Source organism: Leguminivora glycinivorella, chromosome 4, assembly GCF_023078275.1.
Source record: "Leguminivora glycinivorella isolate SPB_JAAS2020 chromosome 4, LegGlyc_1.1, whole genome shotgun sequence".
NCBI classification, from domain to species: Eukaryota; Metazoa; Arthropoda; class Insecta; order Lepidoptera; family Tortricidae; genus Leguminivora; species Leguminivora glycinivorella.
Genome location: NC_062974.1, coordinates 18,644,375 through 18,669,980, shown reverse-complemented (window position 1 = coordinate 18,669,980; position 25,606 = coordinate 18,644,375). Strand labels below are relative to the sequence as shown.

At 38.6% G+C, this 25,606-nt stretch overlaps 1 protein-coding gene across 1 annotated transcript in view; it reads left to right on the top strand.

Annotated features, from left to right (window-relative positions):
• LOC125225236 (serine protease inhibitor swm-1-like) overlaps positions 1–25,606 on the top strand; it is an 86,015-nt gene that overhangs the window by 55,357 nt on the left and 5,052 nt on the right. Inside the window, exon 2 of the mRNA XM_048128845.1 lies at positions 11,989–12,128. Coding sequence (XP_047984802.1) covers positions 11,989–12,128 — 140 coding nt within the window. The remainder of the gene's footprint in view (positions 1–11,988; positions 12,129–25,606) is intronic.

Below are 25,606 nucleotides of genomic sequence, written 5' to 3'. Positions count from 1 at the left end.
TGGTAATACTTTGGGACAGTGTTCACCTTTGCTAATCCCTTGTCTAAATCTGTTCTAAATCTCCAAATATGTACTCGTGTCCTTCTAAAATTTCAAATAGGTAAGTACGCAGAGGCTCAGATTCTTAAAGCTATTGTGGTTGATGTCCGTAAAAGCGTGAGAAAGTTGCATTTTATGTACCAGCAACCAGCGTGTCAATGTAACGCTTATAAATATTGATTTTTCATTCTTATTACTTTATAAAAATAGGGACAATAGATAGGGACGGCCTGCTATTTTATCGTCTATCGCGCGACCATGCTTCCCGTGCTGTTTTCAATTTCTATTAAAGACGTTTTGTTCAGCGAGTTGTCTTCGGAACTTGTTGGCTGTGAAATTTCAAAGACAGAAATTTCCTAGCCCATTCTATTTTTAAATGTTAAAAGGATACTTAAGCTCGACATAGGTACAGGGTAAAATATTTACCCCTAGCCATACTCTGGATATTGGTCATATTGAACAAAATTTACAATGACACTAATAATGAGATCGCAAAAAATAAATTGGCTATTTAATATTCCCGCGGATGCAGTGCTGCTGATTTCTATGGAACAGGCAAAATTGTTTTTCGTGATTTCAGCCTTGGCTCCGCAAGTCCGCAGCAAAATATTCACCAATATTAATGACCTATAAAATTATAAATCCTCCTGTATAAAGTTTCTTTACTTACTAGCAGCATAGAAGATCATATATAACATAAAAACAAAAATTTTGCCCTATATTTTACATTACCTAAAACTTTAATACGCACAATCATTTAGCCACGGGTTCAGCTGATCTAGCATAAAAAGGGTCATCTATCAAAAGGCACTATTACGCCAGGCTCCCGTCAGCTTACTCAGCACTAAAGTAAGCCCATAAAGTTTTATTATTATTAGTTATTTGTTACAATTTACGGCAGCACAGCGTAAAAAACTAGTTACGTACTCAGAACCCTTCGGGCGAAAGTGAATGATCTAAAAAGTTTGTTAGGAACATATTGAACGGGCTCATTGGCGTTTGTTGGGAACTCGGTAACGAGTTCAGCGGTTCGCTGATTGATGAATGTAGGTTCGAACGCGACGTGCGCCGCAACTGGTACGAGTGTGCATTGATAGTGTCACGCATTATTTTGCGTACGAAACGAAACGAACGTTTGCCTAAACGCTGTCTGTCCGTTTGGAAACATGAAAAGGACATTTGGATTTCTTTTTGCGCCATAGCTAAACACTGGATGTGAGAGATCCAAAGGTAAATTTAACTGGTGGGTACTATGTAGTCAGATACCTATCTACATAATATATTTGCATGCTGTGCTGGAAAGTTTATGAAGTAGACACTTTAATGTTTTGGAATTGGAAGTTAGTACGAAATTAGTTCTGGGTAGATCAACTAATTTACACATACACGCTTAATCTTCATTCTTTTGGTGCTAATCTGAAGGTTACTGTGACAGAAACATTGATCGATTCCATACACTTAATTGAATAAAATAGTAAATGGATACGGAATGTTTCTTGTCCGTCTAATGGCTACATAGAAAATAAAAGAAAATGGAACATAAAGTCCGTCTCACTAATTAATTCGTCCTGGTTTCCAACGGACTGTTTTTTTTCAACCTGCCATCCCTGATTTTCAATTTCTGTAGCGAGAGATTAATGGGGAGCGACAGGTCCCTTCCTTCGAGTTTTATCTACATTTTATAATTACTCACAGTATTTTTAAAGTTGTTTTTGTGGGATAATTAAATCGGTTTTTGCTCAAGAGTGCTTTTATCTTGCCTATAGGGGTCCATTTTCCTGGCTTTGAAAACAGTTAATAGAGAAAAATTGGGATTTGAATAGGAGTATACAACTTTCAGTGTTCCACCAGCCTAATTCCATGAGTGAATAACCAATAGGATCGGATTTAAAAACATAAGTAATTCATAATATCATAATCTAGTCCTTGACGTGACGTGAAATAATGTGAATAGTATAAATTTTGTTACTGCCATGCCTTCAACGCCTACCTAATATACAGTTTTTGTTATGAAACTAAATATCAAAATTGCATCTATCCTACAGAAATCAGTGGCATCATAACAGTTGGAATTGGTAACCAATGAAGTAGGCATTTTTTTCCGCGATTTTACTACGCAAATAATGGCAGGTTAAACAGTAATAAATTTGTAGATAGGTAAATGTACTAAGTATGTTGTCTTCCCCCAGCAGTGGGACATATCAGGCTCTCAATAACCAATAACAGTAAGGCATAATAACACAACATTGACTGTATCATAGTGACATTTTTCTCGTTAAGATAGAGTTTACCAGTATCATATCCTCTGTAGGCTCGTTTTACTTCACGCCTTTCAAGATAGCCGTGGACGATTATTCCATATTTCAGATTGCCACGGATTGTAGACTGAGAACCCAATAATGATGTACCTAAAACAATAAAGTCTTAATAACACATTCGTATTAAATAAATAAAAAACATGCAGAATATCACTCATATTATAGAATATTTAAAACGTGATTTTTGGGTAAGTTATTGACGACCTAGATATTTTCAAAATAGATACGCAGATTTGAGGAGCCTATAAGCGGAATCATTCAATTATCACAAGAAACAATTTCTATCTGTGCCCAATTTAGCATTTTTCATTCCTACACGGTAATTATCGTTACGAAGACCACCATGATTCTTCATTTATTACCCAAGAACTACAGAGATAGCTAGTTCCATATTGATAAGTGCAATGAAGTAGAAAATAGAATGTTCAAATCAGATAAATTATTATGCTTCAACGTCGAAGAAATAGGGATCAAATAAAGGATCAAAACGACAAGGAAAAAAAAAGTTCAAAATAAATAGATATATTTCAAGCACACCATAGATCAAAATGGACAATACATATCTAAAACACCAACAAGATCCGCTATCACCGATCGGATCTCCGGCTACTGTATCGCGATGGCCGCGATCAGGACGCGAGTAAATCAACCGCCCCCGCTGATAACGATACAGTAAATCATAAGGTTTGTTTTCGTATGGTAGGTAAACGGTCCGTTTCTACGTATTTTGTTATCTCTTGTTACAACACTGTGATTGGTGTTGTTTATATCCATGTTCGGAGATGTGGATCGTGGGCCCTGGGAGCCAATTTTTGAACGTCGGTCATTTGATTTCATGAATTTCGTTCTAAAATATCTCCACTACTAACGATTTAAACTCTACTAACAGAATCGAAAGTGGTAATTACCACTAAATTTAAAATTGCCTACTAGTCCTCCTTTTTCAAAATTAGCACTTCGTTGTTTTCCACAGACTATCAAACGGCGAATTCGTGCGTTCGATATTCAAAAATTGGTCCCCTGTTGTAAAAAAACACACCTCAACACACATCAACTTAGCCCAAAACTAAGCAAAGCTTGTACTATGGGTGCTAAGCGACGGTATACATACATAAATAGATAAATACATACTTATATAGAGAGAAAACATCCAAGACTCAGGAACAAATATCTGTGCTCATCACACAAATAAATGCCCTTACCGGGATTCGAACCCGATTCCGGGATTCTGCAGCTCAGCAGGCAGGGTCACTACCGACTGAGCCAGACTGGTCGTCACTACACGGGACCGGTGCCAAGCCTACGTCACAATCTTGCAAGCTCTAATATGGAAGAGAAACGTTAAGTACACAGAAATCGTTTTCATATCGGACAGCAAAGCGATCACCCCCTTGTATTACACAAGCCCTGAGACTCCTAAACCGAAAGTTGTGGATTCGAATCCAGGCTTAAACCAAGAATTTTATTTTAATACCGCAAGTTTTTATTTATGAAAATGTCGCTAGAAAGTATTTTCTTGTCTAGTTTTTTCACTGGTTAGGAACGCCACAAACATTAGACTACAAGTCACTTTGCTTAAATAATTTTCTTCAAACTGTGAAAGCGCTTAAATAACAGCACTAGAAGATGACAAACAAACTAATTTGGTTGCCGATGCAAATATCTACGAAGCAGTCAAGTGTATTGAAAGTTAGGCATTTACATAAGTTACAAGTAATACTTAGTTGGCAAGTAGTAAGTATCTGTTGGTGGTGCGGCGCGTCAAACGCACGAACACAAACTTGGCATGACTTGATATATATCATAAGTTTATAAGATATTGGGGAATAAATGTATAGTTTTAATTTAAAGTCATATGATATGAATATAAAAGTAAAATTGCAAAACCATATTTTAAAAAACCTAGGGTGCCGACAGCAGCGGGGCAGGACCCAAGCTGCCGGTTGTCAGAGCCGCAGAAAGGAACCACCGGACTAACCGCGCTGTGTCTAACGGCCCCGCCACGACATTGGTCTAGCAAGACAGCCAGCGGTGAGCGGCGAGCGGCAGCCATACGTGCGAATGAAAAGTCCCATCGCTGTGTCTCGCTCCAATGTATGGCCGCCGCTCACTATTGTCACGCTTAGACCAATGTCGTGGCCACGCTGTAAGTGCGTTTTCACATTATCCGATCCGATATCGGATGTCGGAAGGATTTCAATGGAAAAAATTCAAGATGGCGCCTGTAATTTATGGGATATCGGTCCGACATCCGATATCGTATCGGATAATGTGAAAACGCACTAAGGCTACTGCCATCTAAATCTGACCCTTACTCCAAACACTTCGCTAGAGTCTCTCAAGGTAGGTATTGGTCGAGACCACAGTCGAGACATAAGTTACATGTTGAAAATAAAATCAACCTAAAAATATAAGTCGTGCCCAGGAATATGAATAAAAGTCATTGAATAAGCCTGCTTGCTCAAAGCTAATATTAGCTTTGAGCAAGCAGGCTTTACCAAGATCAACTTAGGTAGGTTTGAAGCATGTAAGTATAGAGCTGAATCTAAATCAATAAGTTATATTTGGTTTCTTACAAGCCAGACTCAAATCACACCAAGAGGCTTTTAGATTATGTTTGACATGTTGGTGCAATTAATTAATTAACACTATCTATTAATTAAGTAATAGCCATGACCCGAATCAGTTCATACAAAACATCGCTTCTGTATAATATTGTGGGAATTGGAATCTTGCCTTACTTGTATCACTCAGGAATAATTTTTTGTTACTACTTGATCATCAAAGCAATATCCATTTGTGCTAATAAATTTTCATTGAAATAGATCAAATTGTATGTTTCGGATGGTTTCGGAGAAAAAGGTTTGTGATTGGAAGTCGGAATATCTTTTTGTTCCTATTCTTAACGTATGCGGAATAAAATCTGGACAAAGTTTTGATACCGTACAGAGTACCTAAGTAAATTAGTAAAGAAATAAACTAAAATAATATATAAATGCCAGATTAAAGTTTACATATCTGTCATTTAAACTGGTTCCTTTCCTTGAAATTATGGTCAATCGAGAACAACGACCTCGCTAAACTGTTTGTAATTTCTACATACCAATTTTCTATGGCCGAACGCGAAGCCCGTGGAAGTTTTGTAGGAAAGGTTAGAAGCTAACAGTCAATTTATAATATTTTATATACTACTAAAGTGATTGAATTTACATAAATACGGCACAGATATACATAGTTTGACTCATATCATAGTATTATTGTACGCTTAAAATCATTCTGTAAGAGGGTAGAAAGAAACTATTGGCTACCCAAACAACGAATTCCTTCCACGCATACGCAGTTTCTGTCAATAACTTTAGTAATCCTGTACGGTCAACCAATTTTAATCCTAGGCCACACTAGAACCCTGTGTTAATAACACCGTGCTGTATTTGTCAAAGAAGTCACTTCAACGTTTACTGTGAAAAGGTTCTATAGTGGCCTAGAATTCACATCGATAGTACAGCCGGTACTTCACAATTTGAGCAGTTCTCGTCAACTTTGTACATGGCCACGTCAGCAAATTTTAATTGATCCTATTTTGTTACCAACATTTAGTAATATAAGTCGACTTTCGTAAGATATATACAAGATAATTGTTATAATTAAGAAAATATAGATACTAGGGAACCTTAATGACGAAATAAAACTTACTAAAATCTCAATTCATCAAAAAAATCTTGGTAACAAAATAGGAATAATAAAAACAAATTCAATTCAATTCAATTCAAAATATCTTTATTCATGTAGGCCTAGTTACAAGCTCTTATGAATAGTTCATTACATATATATTATGATCTTAATCTAACCTAATTATCAGAGCAATTTATTGTTGTAAATTATTGTTCATAATAATATTGAGTCTATAATATACAATTTCATATAAAAATAATCGTTAAACAAAAAATATATAATTAGGTATATGTATATATAAAAATACATGTCTAGAATATTTCTAGGAAAAATCCAATGTCCAAAAAAATACAATATTAATTTCATCAATAATAATAATAATAATAAAAAACGTAAAAATAAGAAACCATTTCGAATAACAATTAATCCCACGTTGTTTTATCATTCATGTAGTCTTGTGTTGTATAATAAGCTTTGGAAATGAGTACACGCTTTACATGATTCTTAAATTTATTAATTGACAAGTCAGTAATATGATTCGGAAGTTTATTATAAAATCGAACACAATTACCCATGAATGATTTTTTAATTTTACAGAGCCGTGTGAAGGGCACCGCGAGTTTATGTTTATTTCTAGTATTTATATTATGTACATCACAGTTTTTCTTAAAATTACAAATGTTTTTATGTACATACATAATATTCTCATAAATATATTGACAATGCACTGTCATTATATTAATGTCCTTAAATTTATCTCTAAGTGAGTCTCTATGGTTCATTTTATATATTGCTCGAATAGCCCTCTTCTGCAGAATAAATATGGTATTTATCTCTGAAGCACTGCCCCAAAGTAAAATACCATATGACGTAATGCTGTGAAAGTAACTAAAATAAACTAATCGAGCTGTTTTCACGTCTGTTAAAACAGCTCGATTAGTTTATTTTAGTTACTTTCACAGCATTATGTCATATGGTATTTTACTTTGGGGCAGTGCTTCAGAGATTTTTCAGAGATTCAAATTTAACTTTTTCCTTAATTTTTGTACAAACTCTTCGAGAACTGCTGATTTACTGGCTAGATCACACGTGTTCATAATTTTCGTGCTGCTGCAATTAAATATCACGTAACGAGGTATTTTTTTATGTTTTTGTTGACCAACTTACAATTATTGACTCCCGAAAGCTGCAAGCTACGAATAGAGACGGACAACTCGGTGGATTTTACCGAGTCCATTTGACACGCTAAGTACTTAAAAATATATATGACATCAGGATTATCAGGAATCTCCTTGAAGCTAACCTAATGTAAAACATCCGGCAACCTAAAGCAGTATTCACCTACACATACATGCATATTGAACGTATGCATGCACGCTGGCTTGCATTGCTAATCTCCCTCGTGCAGCGATGTTTAAAGCTTTAGCTTACCTATTTTAATCTTTTTTTAGTTGCAAGTGTTTTTTATTCACCATTAGCTTTTGCCCGTGGCTTCGCTCGCGTTAGAAAGAGACAAAAGTAGACTATGTCACTCTCCATCTCGTCAACTATCTCCACTTAAAAAAATCACGTCAATCCGTCGCTCCGCTTTGCCATGAAAGACGGACAAACAAACAGACACACACACTTTCCCATTTATAATATTAGTATGGATACTTCCAGTAAATTAAAAGACGTTACATTATCTTTAGTTGCATCAATGGTTAAATCCGAAGATACATTTTTAACACAATTTTGCGAATGGAAATAGAACAGAAGCTGTTCTTTGCTTGCTAAACTTTTATATTTATTTCCGTTTGAAGTGCCTTCGCTACCATCTTAAGTCAAGTACTTTTGAACTGAGCTTGGATATCGCTTTGCTAGTTCATTTGTCCATTAGCCACAATCCTGAGATACAGACTTCTGATCCTAGCCGAAGTGACCATCGTTGACGCTACGTGACGAAAGAAACGAAGTTTAGTTCTGTCTCTGACAGAAGAGTGATAGGGAGAGCTAGCTACGAAACGATCATGAGTTGTAAGGGATCGTGACGTTGATTAGGTACCCTGAGATACAGACCTCTGACGTTATCACAGGCGTTAAATCAGCTCGCACCGCCATCCATCATTCAGGCACGTGTCTGGTCGAGACGAGGCCCCGTAGCCAAACGGCATTTCTGCAACGCAAAACGCTACCGAAACGCCGCAGAAAGGTAGTCTGGCTCTGTCGCGCCAATATGCAAGAGCGATAGAGATAGATATCTTCGAGCTTTTCGTTTCGTGAGCGTTTGTGCCATTCGGCCACGTACACGTACCACGGGTTATATAAAACGACTTATAATTACAGACTAATGTAAAAGAGGAGCGGCGGAAAGCGCCGATGTAGCGCAGTAAATATAAGATCTTAGGTGGAATGCACAATTTTGTAGATCTTTTTTGTTTTTGAAAGACTAACCCCCTTATTCATAAACGTACTCTAAAGTTATCAAGCCGATAAAGTTTGTTTGTCCTTTTCTATCACACCAATACGTCGGAAAGGGACAAACGAACTTTATCGGCTTGATATTATTTCCTGCGGTTTCTGTGATGTCATCATTCCATCTTTTTCTTTGTTTCCCTCTGTTTCTTTTTCCAAGAGGACCTTTCCATTTGGTTGCCAGAACAGGCCCCGTAGCCGAATGGCATTTCTCCGACGCCAAACGAAAGCGATACGCCGCTGGCTCTGTCGCGCCAATACGCAAGCGCGATAGAGATAGATATCTACTAGCGCTTCGTTTCGTGAGCGTTTCGTGAGCGATTGTGCCATTCGGCTAGCCACCCAGTCCACCTATTATCTTTGTACCTTGCCAAATGTCCGGCCCATCTCCATTTTTGCCTTAAGCTATACTGTAGCGCGTCTGTTACTTTTGTTTGTGATCTAATAATGGTGTTTCTGACTTTATTTATTCTTTTTAGGTTTAAAAGGCTTCTCTCCATCCCATGTTGGCAAGATAAGATTTTTCCTCGTACTTTCTCAGTGAAAACCCTGCATACTACCCAGTTTGACATATGGATGCCAGACATGGGTTTTCACTGAGAACGTACAAATTACAATGTTATATTATGTAGCATTGTGACATGTACATAAACTAGATTTGTGTTCAAAAGTATTTAGTACATCACTTTTGTTTAAAATATCAGTTGATGAAGTATAATATGCCCTGTGTCCTTTTTAACGGATGTTTAACCTCCCAAATAGCTTTAGTAATGTAGTAGACACGAAAGTTAGAATAAAAATGTTATGTTATTTTTTTACAAATCCCCTAGAGAAATCGAAGCTTCAAAAATATTCATGATATCTTGAGCAGTGTTTTAAATATCGAAACTTTTTTTATACATACCACGCGGTGGCAAACAAACATGCGGCCTGTTGGATGTTAAACAGCCACCGTAGCCTGCAACTCTAGAGGTGCTAAAGTTACATGTCATGCACTTTGCCGAAGGTATTTTTGTTTTAGCGTAGGTATGTGTGAAGGTATACTAATCTACCGCTGGTGCACATTAAACCAAAATCACACCAATACAAATAGGTGGCACTGTCCTTTATGATTTTTTGAAAATACGTATATTTATACAATATTTTTAGCAAACATAGTAGTTAACTTACACTATTATAAATGTAACATGAAAGTAGTTCAGTAAACAAGCATTACCATCCATTATCACAGTTTTAGAACAGCTTGTTGCTCAAAAACTCTAAATATTTAAGCACCATTACCACGTATCTGCGGATGCTTAAAACTTCGCACTCGCGAACTGTTTCATATTCACTAGCGAAGTTTGAATACAGCGAACGTGGCAAAGATATCTACTTTTATAAACTCAGTTGTGGTGGGAACCAGTTTCCTTGTTCGAGTCTACTTTATTTTCTTGGCAAATCGTGGAAGCGATCATGTGGCAAAACGCTCTTATGGATTTGCCCTCCGGGAACTTTGACTTGAAAGTTGGCTACTACGTTCTAGTCGCGGAGCGTTTTGTGCTTCAAACACATGCCTCGTGTTTGAGAGCGAAACGATGTTCCAGCGTTGCTAAGATGTGGATTCGGATAATGTTCACCGAAACTCGAGGCTTTGTACTTCGTGTCGGCAACAAGGATCTATGAAAGCAATTAAATTCACTTCAGTGGATACAAGAATACGTTTGGTAACGTTGTTTTGATTTGGCGTCGAACAATATTTTACAAAACTGACTACTAATATCCCTGCCTAATGCCTCTATTAGACGTGCTCTTGGTCTTCCTTGCGCTTCTTATTATTGAGTGGTGGTTAACTAGATATAATGTGTATTTCCACCGCCTCAAAGGCCATATCAAATGAATTTACCTATAACCTGCTGTAGTTGGAGTCTCGTCTGCCAACAAACCATACTCTAATTTGGCGAAAGTTAGTGATACAATATTAAGTTTTGTGTTTAAATAAACATTTATTTGAGATACCTTCGGCGTATCAAAGGTATATGTGATCATGATGTTTGCAACGCAATATAAGGCGCTCGACAAAAATCAAAAAGGTAATCACGGTCTTTATCCCGGTCAATATACGTATGAAAATATTGAAAAGTTTGAGTTTCCAACATTCATAAATTATGCATGATCTTGTCTATGGATAGATTTGCGCTCAGTTACATTCGCAATCGGATAGAAGCACACTGATCATATTTTATAAAAATGAAACTTTTAATTTCCTATCAAAAGTTTATAAATGATGATCATTGACCTGATTTTCATAAAAAGCCGTGTTCAAAGAAACGGTCAGGGAGGGAAGACCCGCGCTACTCCTAACGGGCTCACGAAATTTTCCGCTCAATAACCTTGCTCGCCGATTTAATTATGTAATTATTACCCCGTCGTCAAAATATACCTTACTTGCGCTTGAAATAGATTGATCATTATAGAGAGTTGTAAGTGACCGGAAAAAAATGGAATAATAAAAACAAACTTTCGCATAAATATGAAGTGGATATAATATCACGACATTATTGAAATGAAATACATACACAATATAAACTAATTTATATTTTGAAACCCTGATTAATATATTTAAGATGTATTAAGGGCAAAGGTATCTTAAATCTGCTAACTAAATTGTGAAAGGAATAATTATATTACGTTTTCTTGATGGTGAAATATAATGAAAAATAATTATATAAAATGCTGATTATCTATTAGAAGATTGTCTGTTTCATAGAGAGGAAACAAGATTTTATTTCTATTTTACTTTCGTAATACCTATGCATATGAATAAGGCAGACTCTGTTACAGGAAAATTGTAAAAAAAATCACGGCGGAATTATATGATACAAGTTTTAATCAGCGGCTCTCAACTCTATTGCGGATTTAAACGAAAAAATGTCCGCTCCGAATATGTGAGTGAGCATTTAACGACGTCAGCATAAAGATAATAGGAAAAAGTTAAATTATGTCGATGCGGCGTCTCAGGATAGCGCCCCACCGTAGATTCTAGAAACCCCTAGACGTTGTGTCGTCATCACAGCACCACTTTTCGACAATATTCGAGTTGGTTAACAAAAATCCATATAATTTTGATAAAAATATTGAGCTACTCGAGAGAAAACCGGCGCTCATTTAAGATCAAGTAGAGTATCTGTCTCTTTCAGTGTATGACATGCTTCATGAGTGTGTAATACGAGTCTAAGATTATTAAGATAACAATAGTACCTACCTACATTGTACATATTGGGGCGGATGTTGAATATTGCTAACGAGAGTTACTTACATACAATGTTTTTCATTGAACTTGCAATATAAAAAATATGTAGGTACATAAAAAGATTAAAAAAGATAAATACAGTACTAGAAACTTCATAAGTCTCTAAGGAGAACAATTATGTACAGGTCCCGCTCTACCTGCGTGCAATAGCACATTTAGTGTGCTAAGTGTGATGAAAAGACATTACACATAAATATTTTGTCTATGGTGTAGGTGGATAGACTGCGTGGAATAGGATTTGAGAAAAATGGGAAAGTACTCAAATCGGAGGAAGGGGGCAAAGAAGCGGAGAAAATGGAAAAGCACTGTAGGCCAAGACCCACAAAGGGTTGTAGCGTCACAGGAAGTAAGAAGTAAGTATTTTGTCTATATTTTTTTCTTTGTCTATGCGCCCGACCGCCACCGAGCAGTTACCCCGCCGCCGGTTATAAAAGTTGAATTTATGACTCGAATTATTCCACTCTCTTTCCTAATTTCGCTACTTTTCCATTCTGTGTCCAGGTGCATGGCATGAAGTTAAGTTTAAAATTGACTTGCAGGGGCATCTTGACATTCCTGGTAAGTTTTATTTTTTATTGTCTCTACGGTGATTCGTTGAGGGTACCTGAAACTTTGGAATTAAATTACATCTCGTTAAAAATACATTATATTTAAATGAAACGGTTTAGTTTTTAAGGATCATTTTATTATACGTCATATTCCATTGAGTGATATTAAATATTTTAATCGATTTTTCTTCCATGAATTTCTGACACAATAAACAATTAAAGGCTCTTAAAATTTAAAGTACCTAGTAAAGATCAGGGCGACGAAGCTAAGCAATTTTCAACAGTCTCCTCGATAATTAAAAGAACACCGATTTTACATCCATTGAAGCAAAAATTATTTTTTTTCAAGAAAAATTAAAACTAGGTATATAATATATTTACATTGTAGGTATATGGGCTGCCTGCCTTGAGGCTGTATTAAATAGACGGCTCCACAATAACATGCCTATATTATCTAAAATAATACCCTACCGTTACATCCGTTGCCTGAGATACATATTAGGTAGGTAACAAATGCATATTGCGAATTGCAAAACTTACATTCATAAGGACTATCATTTTAACTGCACTTTGTTTAAGTACTGAATTTATTTTTTCAAACAAATGAGAACACAATAGGCTAGTTTCCTATACTTAAAATAAAACATTTTATGCAGTGCCTGAAATAAAGCACCACATAATTCGAAGATATATATGGACAGTAGTTATATTTAAACATAATTTCTATTTAATAAGTCAAAGAGAAATATATAAATTAAATGAATTGACCGTGACGTCACTCCTCAGTATTTCATAGTAATTCCATATTAGCAAATCGTTTTGACAGTTTTTAAAAAGAAGCTGATTTGACTAGTAGGAAACTAGCTTATTATGTAAAGTATGTACATTTCATGGATTCTATAAGTAACATATACATATGTAAAGACAGATTAGTCTTAGTCACTTGTGAGTAGTATTACTATAATCGTAGTCCCGAATCTGAGATTACTGAAAAGGCATCAAACTGCCAACCAACAGCTTAGTTCAGACAAGTCCCGAACAGCTAAACACGTCGACCGTAAAAGGTTTGCGGTTGGGACATAGACTCAAAACCAGGCCGCGTATTCCCATCGGTTATAGGCTAGTTTCCTACTAGTCAAATCAGCTTCTTTTTATGAACTGTCAAAACGATTTGCTAATATGGAATTACTATGAAATACTGAGGAGTGACCCCATATAACCATTATCGGTCGTCGTTCCTACGCAAATCGTCCTATTTTGCGTACACAGAGATTTTCGGGTCTCGATTCTTAGTCGCAGTACGGTCGACGTTTAGTCGAGGCTACCCAAATGGGGACGATTGGTAACAGGCACAATTAGTCACAGAACTGTGCACTACCCGTGCACAAATTGTTACTATTTGGCGACTGTTTTCCAAATATCATTCGTTTATTTCTTTCTATTCAAATGGCGAACTGTCAGAGACGACAAAATGAAAAATAAATAAAACTATATGACATTAAAACGTAATGTCGCATGAATTTGCAAAAAGCAAATATTTATTACTAGCTTTTACCCGCGGCTTCGCCCGCGTAATAAAAGTATTCTTATTGAAACGTTTACAAAAAATAAGATTTTCATTTGGATCCGTAGGTTTCTTTGTAAATAGGTACATCTGTCCGCGATTATTTCGATTAAGGTAAAGCGGGGCAATTCTCGACTGGAGGGCCATTGTAACTGATCTATTTGCTGTACGGTCCGGTTTTGGCTGACTGTACCTTACACATATTAATATTGTTTTAAAAGAAATTCTTGCAATGATTGTAGAATTGTTACACAGCGACCACAGCGTAGCCTATATAAATATTTATACTGGGGAAACTTCATACAACCCACATAGCCAGTATCTCGACGCTATGGTCGGTAGGGTAAAAAGTACTTCCTTGCATTATCGCTTACAATTTTTTCCATTTTGCTTATACTTATTGCAAACGTAAACATATAAAAGGCAAGCAAACAACGATCTTCTTACAGCACATTGAATGTAATAGTTTACGGATGCAGGATACTCGCCGATGCCTACTTACTAATACCTTCCCACTGGGCCACCTGCATTTTACACTGCCTAAATATCGATTGCCGACCGATTATTCCGACCCCAATCCCTATTCTTATCCCCGTCCCTATCTCTATCTTTGTCCCCGTCCCCGTCCCGTCCCTGTCCCCGTCCCTCCCCTATCCCTATCCCTATCCCCGTCCCCGTCCCCTATTTTTATCCCTATTTCTATCCCTATCCCTATCCCGATCCCGATCCCGATCCCGATCCCGATCCCGATCCCGATCCCGATCCCGATCCCGATCCCGATCCCGATCCCGATCCCGATCCCGATCCCGATCCCGATCCCCACCCCTACCCCTACCCCTACCCCTATCCCTATCCCAATCCCAATCCCAATCCCAATCCCAATCCCAATCCCAATCCCAATCCCTATCCCTATCCCTATACCTATCCCAATCCCAATCCCAATCCCAATCCCAATGCCTATTCCTATCCCTATCCATATCCCTATCCCTATCCCTATCCCAATCCCAATCCCAATCCCAATCCCAATCCCAATCCCAATCCCAATCCCAATCCCTATCCCTATCCCTATCCCTATACCTATCCCAATCCCAATCCCAATCCCTATCCCTATCCCTATCCCTAACCCTATCCCTATCCCTATCCCTATCCCTATCCCTATCCCAATCCCAATCCCAATCCCAATGCCTATGCCTATCCCTATCCATATACCTATCCCTATCCCTATCCCAATCCCAATCCCTATCCCTATCCCTATCCCTATCCCTATCCCTATCCCTATCCCTATCCCTATCCCTATCCCTATCCCTATCCCTATCCCTATCCCTATCCCTAACCCTATCCCGTTCCTGTCCTGTCCCTGTCCCTGACCCTGTCCCTGTCCCTGTCCCTGTCCCTGTCCCTGTCCCTGTCCCTGTCCCTGTCCCTGTCCCTGTCCCTGTCCCTGTCCCTGTCCCTGTCCCTGTCCCTGTCCCTGTCCCTGTCCCTGTCCCTGTCCCTGTCCCTGTCCCTGTCCCTGTCCCTGTCCCTGTCCCTGTCCCTGTCCCTGTCCCTGTCCCTGTCCCTGTCCCTGTCCCTGTCCTGTCCCTGTCCCTGTCCCTGTCCCTGTCCCTGTCCCTGTCCCTGTCCCTGTCCCTGTCCCTGTCCCTGTCCCTGTCCCTGTCCCTGTCCCTGTCCCTGTCCCTGTCCCTGTCCCTGTCCTGTCCCTGTCCCTGTCCCTGTCCCTGTCCCTGTCCCTGTCCCTGTCCTGTCCTGTCCCTGTCCCTGTCCCTGTCCCTGTCCCTGTCCCTGTCCCTGTCCCTGTCCCTGTCCCTGTCCCTGTCCCTGTCCCTGTCCCTGTCCCTGTCCCTGTCCCTGTCCCTGTCCCTGTCCCTGTCCCTGTCCTGTCCCTGTCCCTGTCCCTGTCCCTGTCCCTGTCCCTGTCCCTGTCCCTGTCCCTGTCCCTGTCCCTGTCCCTGTCCCTGTCCCTGTCCCTGTCCCTGTCCCTGTCCCTGTCCCTGTCCCTGTCCCTGTCCCTGTCCCTGTCCCTGTCCCTGTCCCTGTCCCTGTCCCTGTCCCTGTCCCTGTCCCTGTCCCTGTCCCTGTCCCTGTCCCTGTCCCTGTCCCTGTCCCTGTCCCTGTCCCTGTCCCTGTCCCTGTCCCTGGCCCTGTCCCTGTCCTTGCCCCTGTCAAATTATCATGCTAGGAGGTGAACTTTGAAAAATCCTTTCTTAGTGCTCCTCTAAGGAACTTCCGTGTCAATTTGAAATCTCTTGAACCAGAAGTAAAGATAAAAACTAAAGCTATACTTATGGCTATTTTGAATATTTTAACCCCATTGCACAATAACAGGGGAGAAAATTTCTTTTCCTCCTCATTAGATTTAAAAATCGTTGTATTTATCGTGATCAGCGACCCGATAAACCATAAAAACGATACCCATATTGTGTTTTTGACTTTACCCCCTTTGCACCCCTTTAGGGGTCAAATTTTCAAAAAACCTGAAACATGTATTTAGTCATATGTCTTTAGGAATCCTCCTGTGAAGTTTCGAATAAAATAGTCAAACTAATCTTGTTTCCCCATACAAACTTTGAACCCCCATTTCACCCTTTTAAGAGGAGAATTTTGAAAAATCCTTTCTTAGTGCTCCTCTACGCCATATAAGGAACCTATGTGCCAAATTTGAAATCTCTAGGACCAGCGGTTTCGGCTGTGTGTTGATATGTCAATCAGTCAGTCAATATCTTCTTTTATATATTTAAACCCCATTGCACCACAACAGGGGAGAAGGTATTTCACTTCCGCCTCGTTAGATTTAAAAAAACGTTGTATTTATCGTGATCAGCGACCCGATAAACCATAAAAACGATACCCATATTGATTTTTTGACTTTATCACCCCTTTTTCACCCTTTTAGGGGTTAAATTTTCAAAAAACCTGAAACACGTATTCAGTCATATGTCTTAAGGAATCTTCCTGTGAAGTTTCGAATAAAATAGTCAAACTAATCTTGTTTCCCCATACAAACTTTGAACCCCCATTTGACCTCCTTAGGAGGTGAATTTTGGAAAATCCTTTCTTAGTGCTCCTCTACACTATATAAGGAACCTACGTGCCAAATTTGAAATCTCTAGGACCAGCGGTTTCGGCTGTGTGTCGATATGTCAGTCAGTCAGTCAATATCTTCTTTTATATATTTTTTTGATATTTAAACCCCATTGCACCACAACAGGGGAGAAGGTATTTCACTTACGCCTCGTTAGATTTTAAAAACGTTGTATTTATCGTGATCAGCGACCCGATAAACCATAAAAACGATACCCATATTGATTTTTTTACTTTATCACCCCCTTTTCACCCTTTTAGGGGTTAAATTTTCAAAAAACCTGAAACACGTATTCAGTCATATGTCTTAAGGAATCTTCCTGTGAAGTTTCGAATAAAATAGTCAAACTAATCTTGTTTCCCATACAAACTTTGAACCCCCATTTGACCCCCTTAGGAGGTGAATTTTGGAAAATCCTTTCTTAGTGCTCCTCTACACTATATAAGGAACCTACGTGCCAAATTTGAAATCTCTAGGACCAGCGGTTTCGGCTGTGCGTTGATATGTCAGTCAGTCAGCTTCTTCTTTTATATATTTAGATTAGCGTTTGTATTAAAATGTGGGTTAATTACCATGGGCAATTAAACTACTCGAGTGATTTCTTAAAATAAGTCTAAATTTATCAACGCGCCATCAATTTACCTCAGTTTAACCAGCAATAATATTATTGACTACTCAGTGTTTGTGTATGTCACCGTAAAATTGTAAAAACCGTTAGTTTATAATTTCACTAGCGAGATTATGAACTAACGAAATATTGTGAACCGTAACGTACAGTTCACATTTTGACGGATTATTTTTACGTTAGATTATAATCTAACGAAGCGAAACCGTCAAATTGTAAACTGTCATGGCGTCGGAACGAAGCTAGCGCTCTGATTGGTCGGTTTTATAGTACTTAGATCGTTCTGTGGCCATAGAGTGACTGACACAAATAGACACTGCAATCACAGATGTCAATCAAAAACCTCATTAAACTTTTATCATCAAAATTCGATATATGTAGTAGTAGTAGTAGTAATACACTTTATTGTACAAAGATAAGAACACACACAGTAAAGAAAAAAGAACACACACATCATTTGTACAAAGGCGAACTTATCCCATTAAGGGATTTCTTCCAGTTAACCTTAGAGCAGTTAAAGGAGAATTGGAGACGATAGACGTTGTAGTGTCTATTTATGTTAAGTACTCTAATGACACAGAACGATCTAACAAAAAACTGACCATTCAGAGCGCTAGCTCCTGACGCATATGACAGTTTACAATTTGACGGTTTCTCTCCGTTAGATTATAATCTAACGAAAAATTATCCGTTAAATTGTGAACGTTACGGTTCACTATAACTCGTCAGTTCATAATCTCACTAGTAAGATTATAAACTAACGGTTTTTTTTTCGAAAACTGAATATTAAATCACAAGAAATATATCAATTAAGCCGCCACATAACAAGCAAAGTAACTGATAATTTTGTTTATTTGGCGAGTTCGACCATTTCCTTAAACCAGCGGTTCTCAAACTTATTTTCCCATGGAACCCTTTTGGAAACCAAAATATCTGACGGAACCCTTAAATTAAATAAATGAAAAAAAAAATAGGTTGTTGCAATCTTAATTTTAATAAGTGTTGAACTACCCGACTAGAGAGGAGACTGAGGAGAGGTGTATTTTCGATTTTTTCTCATTGTTACCAATATTCACACGGAGCCCCCAGAGAGGCTTTACGGAGCCCTAGGGTTCCGCGGAGCACACTTTGAGTATGACTGCCTTAAACAATATATCGAATTTTGATGATAAAAGTTTAATGAGGTTTTTGATTGACATCTGTGATTGCAGTGTCTATTTGTGTCAGTCACTCTATGGCCACAGAACGATCTACTATAAAACCGACCAATCAGAGCGCTAGCTTCGTTCCGACGCCATGACAGTTTACAATTTGACGGTTTCGCTTCGTTAGATTAAAATCTAACGTAAAAATAATCCGTCAAATTGTGAACTGTACTTTACGGTTCACAATATTTCGTTAGTTCATAATCTCGCTAGTGAAATTATAAACTAACGGTTTTTACAATTTTACGGTGACATGTACATAACTATATTGATTACTGAAGTTTAAGTGCTTCGGTGCATATACTTTACTGAAATAATAAAAAGAATGCTTAGAAAACCATTAAAGTTGTTAAAATATGGATTAAGGCTAGGTAATATTCTATTTAAAAAATAGTCGACAAACGGTTGACAAACGGTCGCAAAATGGTCGTAGCGTACACGCGTGACCGAAAGCAGTGAATACTTCATTGGATTTACAAAATGGCTTCTTGTATTCATTTCTTCCAGGAATTCTCAAATTTTTTAAGACAATATGCCGTACTCAGTTGTCCTCACTGAGGAAAATTCTTAGATCTACTGGTTAGTAAAGTCATCTTGGTAGGTGCTATACATTGCGTTTATGATACTTCAAATTGCATGCTACCTAAAAGAAATCGCGGTTAAGTAAGTATTTCGTGTCATTCTCCGGATTGAATAAAATCCGAATGTTTAACTGATTTTAATTGTATTCTACCGCGCTGCTGGGTGTTGAAACTGGTGAAGTACAAAATTTTATTGTGGCCCAGAAACTAAAAGTCAAATAAATTGAATATCTACAACGTTCTTAGGTACAGTCGGCCAAGAAAGTGGTCTACCACTTTTGACAAAAGTTTCTGCGAACTCTAACGATCGCTAAGTTTGACTTGACACATGGCATGACGTAAGTATCATATATATATATATATATAGAGAGAGCAATTGTCACTGACATAATATTATTGCAAGGGGAAATCGACCACAAGGTTGAGGTTCGTTTGAACGCCATGAGATAACAATATCTCATGGCGTTCAAACGAACCTCAACCGTAGGGTGGTAAACCACATTTTTGGTCGACTGTACTTGTATTATCGTTCTGTACTTTTCTTAACTTTCCCAGATTTCTATAAAATGTCGAAAAGTGCTTAAAAATGGTCATCGTCGTTTATTATTATTTAATTCGCTCGGTGCCCGATTGATATTCCGAAATAAAATACGCCGATTTTCGGTACGCCGACAACGATTCGCCGACGTCTGTTTTGGCCGAATAACGATTGGAAGATTCTCATTTCGCATAATATTCGTTCGTAAACGGAGTCAGTAGGCAGAAATTTGATACGCCGATTTACTTTTCGACGAACAATCATTTAGTAATTGTAAAAATTGGCCGACACAAAATTGGTCGAAACACAATAGGTCGAGTGACCATTCGGTATTTTTTTTTGGTGAGTTGCCTGGAGCCTGGAACTTGCGTACAAAGTGTTCTGCGGATTCAAGAATCTAGTTGTTAGATCGTTTGTAAGAGTAATTCACATTTATTTCATTTACTTATTTATATTAATCATCATGTTCTGATTCTAAGGATTAATTTTAGTAAATTATTTATTGTTGTTTTCAACTCACCAAATTTTTTACCGAACATAATGTTGCCAGTATATGTAAATTATTACCGCAACGAAAAGAATTTCACATTATACATTGTTCAAGACCCCCCCTTCCCCCCCCCCCCACTTTCTTCCCGTGGGTGTCGTAGAAGTCGACTGTGGGGTATGGGTTAAATTGTGGCACTGTCACTGCAATGTCACAATCTGGATTTCTTTTAACCCTTTTTTGCCAAGAGTGGCACTGAAACTTAAGAGTTCATGTGCTCTACCTACCCCTTTATGGGCTACAAGCGTGATTATATGTATGTATGTATGTAAGAAAGAAAAGTGTCTATAAGTGCGTAATTTTTTTACAACAGCGATAAGTCATTCATTCGAAAATATTTTAACAATGTATAAAATGTGAAACGTTATTCGACTAAACGTGGCCTAAACGAAAATATTACTTTGCTAAATGTAAAATGTCCAATAATAGTTCGGATAATTTGCACAGAAGCGAACTGAACTGTATGCGAATCAAGATTCTACGTAACGTTATTCGACCAAAAGTGACAGCGATAGTTTGATTATTCGGCTAAATGACATTCGGCGAATCGTTGTCGGCGAATCAATAATCGGCTAAAAAATTGTCGGAGAATCATTAGGTAGCCAATTCGCTCATATTTAAATGATTTAAAGCAACCAGTCCACAACTTCACAACAGTTTGAGAAACCTTCGTATTTCAGATTGTCATTTGCGGATACAGTATTGTATTGTATTCTTCTAATTATGTGGTGCTTTATTTCGTGCACTGCATAAAATATTTTATAATACTTTATTTTAAGTATAGTATCTAATTGAGTCTAGTGTATCCTGGAGATCCTGTACAATCTCCTGTTTGGATGGCTAGATGGTCCTAGATAATAATAATACATTACGATACAAGTGCGGAAGAGGAAATTCGAAACGAAAGGCAATACATTAAAACACGACTAAAAGGAATACGAATTCTCTCTTCGCACGTGTATCGTACGACGTTTTTCAGTCCATATCACCCTCTGAAGTTTCGACCGGATAAGAACTCAACTATATTGCGAACTTGTGCGGGAAAAACACCATATGTACTGAAAATGTTATTTATACAAAAAATTAAAAGCTCAACGAGGATGCGGAGTGTCAGGGCCAACAAAGCGCACTTCTGCAGGTTGTAAGAGTTTTGCTACCGACGTAAGTATTAAAACGCACATTTTTGTTTGGTGTGGCGTCATCCCCATGCGCGATTTGTGCAAAGTTGATCGCAAGTGCATTTAAACTACGCGATTAACCTGAAGTCCAACATGACACCACTGTATTGTCACGATTTTTAACCCATGAGTCTCGTCTTTACAAAGTAATATCGTTTGAGTAACCTATTCGGGAAGCAATTGGAATGATGAACTAATCCGGATAATTCCATCAGAAATGCTCGCCTTGGTTTCTGATTTATCAACTCCATTCATCTATTATTCTAATTTTATTTGTAAAATACAGACAAACAGATCATTTTGTAAGCAAAATATTTTTACATAAAGAATTTCAAGGAAACCTTTCACATGGTACCATGATTAGCCCGAAAAGCTTCCAGTCATTTTGAGTTCACACACCAAGACAAAAAGGGCCAAAGAAAAATTGTTTACAGCGGCCATTAAACAATGTACAGGATTATAAGGGAGCGACCACACACTCGCTAAGGCCTTAAATTTAAAGCCGTGTTTCTTAATATGTGCCAGGTCACGCCGGACAGTGACGAAGTGTGGGTTCGTCGGATTACTCTATCAGGGCATTAGGCCGCTGTGACCACGGTAAGAAATAGAGAACAGTAATAAAACTTCTAAACTGGCATAGAAAGCCATTTATTGATTGAAAAGGAACAAATTATCAAAAGATATTGGCAACGTGCGTGAACAAATACATCACAAAATTCACAAATCATATCAAAATCACAAATTCACAAATTCACATAATCTGATAAAGATAAAGACGACCATTGGAACTGAGAGATGAAAAGATGAAAACCCACAGACTGAATCAGGGAAGCACCAATTGTGTACGCCGTAAAGAAAAACGACAAAAATTAAACGTCCATAGATAAATTAAACTTTTCTAAGACAGTAAAAACAAACGAGTGTCAAAAACTAATTGATAAAAAAAAAATCTATTTAGTTTGAATGCACTACATCGCCATCATAGATAATTAATTCATGAAAAAGGTTGACTTACTGTTTTTATAAAATGCGACTTAACTGGAAATCGCCCTTGTAACTTTATTAAGATAAATAAAGGGAATTTCTTATTTAGTCCCACGAAAAACTCGGTCTACTTGAAGTTAAAGTGAAAGTGATACGGATTTTTGTTATTTTTTAGACAAACAAAATTAATAAGCCACCGGTGGTCAGTTACTTCAGCGTCTCAGCACTACACTAGTTTACGTTCCGCAGCGTCCTTAGTCATGTGTATCACTAGCGTTAGCAGATATAATACTAGCGTTTGGTTTAAGTTTGAGTTCGAATGGCATGTTGGATAAGCAACCTATTATGTTGAAATCTTTCATAATTATCTAACCTCTTATTTGGCTTTTTATAGCAAGTCCCAAACGCGAAGTAGAAATTGTGAATAAAAACGAATGTATGTTACAATCTTATAAAACAGTTGGTACTTCATAATGCCTTCACATTTCCCATTGATAATAAAAGTTTTAGATGTAAATAATTAATTCGAGGAGAGAGTTATTTGTTAATATTGTCTTATTCCGCGACTCCGAAACTCTTAATTGCTCACGATGGCGGTCCGCAAACATTCGTCTCGTTACAATACATAGGCTTTATTATTTACTTGTACTTGGCGCACAGTTTACAAAGTTACCGTCAAACATTTTCATGAAATTACGTTGTCAAACTTCAACGGCAACATTTTGATAGTAGTCGTATAAGGAACGCAGGTACATAAAAAAAAACCGGCCAAGTGCAAGTTGGATTTGCCCACCAACTTTAAGTGTTAACATTTTTATATATTACTTGGCACATATAGTTCTGGGTCAACGGGAAGTAAGACGAAACACACAAGCATGGAATACAATAATTCTATGGAAAGGCTGATGAGTATGGGCTGCGACAAAATGCAACCCAAATTCATCTTCCACAAAAACTTCAAAACCAAAGTTCATACCAGAGCCGAGTGGAATGAGGGTCTAGAGGCACCCACCCCTGGTGACAACACCATCATCTGGTACACAGACGGGTCCAAGATAGCATCTGGTACGGGCGCAGGCATTGATGCAAATAACTACAGTGGTAGTATCAGCATGGGCAATTATGCCACTGTCTTCCAAGCCGAGACATACGCAATAATTGCAACAAACCCAAGGGAAGAATATCCATATACTCAGCGACAGTGAAGCGGCACTCAAAGCCTTCACAGCGCCCAAAGTTGACTCTAAACTGGTATTAAACGGCATGCAAGCTCTTACCAAGCTTGGAAGGCAAAACAAGGTGCAATTGGTATGGATACCGAGGCACGAAAACGCTGATGAACTTGCTAAGGCCGGATCTGAAGACAACTTCATAGGTCCGGAACCATTTGTGGGCCTTTCACAAAGAACCATTAAAACGGCTGTGAAAGACAAACAAAGGTTAAACACCAAAAAGAGTGGGATGCCCTGATAGGTCTGAAGCATTCAAGTCTCTTTATGCAGAGGTAGACTCTGGATGGAGCAGAAAGCTAGGGAAACTAAGCAAACGACAACTCCAAATTATAACGGGGGTGTTCACAGGCCATTACGGGGTCAAAGACTTTTTGGTCATGATGGGACACGCTGACAACACTGATTGTCGTATGTGTGGTGAAGAGGAAGCGACCGTCAGACATCTAATGTTTGAATGTCACGCCCTCGCCAGACAAAGAGTGGTGAACGTTGGAGCAGGTTACCTGGTTCCAAAGGACCAGAGAGCTACCCATGAGCCTCATCATCCGATACGTGGAGATGGTCGAGAAGCTCCTGAATAGCTGAAGGATCTTAGGATCGTGGGGGGTAGTTTTACAAAAGATCCCGATGGGTCAAAGTGTATCTGTAAGGGCCCCCGCAGTTTTAAGATAAGATAAGATAACGGGAAGTAAAGTAATTTTGATTCCCTTGAAAATGTATAAAGCGACAGCTTGTTTTCGCATGCATGTAATACTTAATTTTTTTAAGTTTCAAGGAACTCTAGACCTGAGTACCTAGCCAACGTCACAGTACGCAAAAAATGCCAAGACAAGCAGGAAATTTACTTATTATGTTCAGCGGAAATTATTTATCTTGTTACACATGAATAACTTAATAATATTTTAGTTTCATGATCAGCTTAAGTGTAAGCACTGAGTGCACGCTCATATTGGGCGTACAGCGGGCGGCGGGGCGTACGGCGTGCATGTCAAACAATTGAAGTTCATACAAGTGTCCTGAGTCGACGCTGCATAGGGTGGACGCACGCTCGCCCCGCTGCACGCTCCGCTCTGAGCGTCCACTCAGGCACAGTATAATAAAGAGTATTATCGTACAGTATGGCCACTCCCGCTCCCCGCTGAAAGTGCCGCCCACCCCCTCTCGGTTACCTCACAGTTACCGCCTGTCAAAACATGAACAGTCGACATGTCATATTTCACTCATACAAGCATAGTACGCGCTCACCTACACAGCTTAGACTGTGAGCTAGGAACGCGCCTCTTTCATATGATCGCTAGTGTCCGAGGTGTGACTCAGGCACAATAACGCCGTGGCTTGCGTGGGCGACGGTCGCGCGATGGTTGCGCGACGGCCATGCGACGCATACGAAATCAAACCTTATCGATATGGAAGTATGAGACGCGACGGTGACGGTCGCGCGACCGTCGCCCACGCAAGCCACGGCGTAATACTTTCAGCTGGCCTACTGTCACTACACCCACTGCAACCACGCGTTGCCTCTTAGCAAATATTTACCTCTTAACGAGAAACCTGACTTCACCCGCGGCAGCTGTAATAAACTTTTCTATTGTGAGCCGCGGTATTTACCTTGCAGGGTAATCTGCAGTCTACTGAATTACGGTTCTAATTAATATTTGCCATAAGCCGCAATTGACTTTGCAATATTAGGGACGGGATTTAATTTAGATATGGTTACATTTTACATTTTATAGGGTTGCCGGTT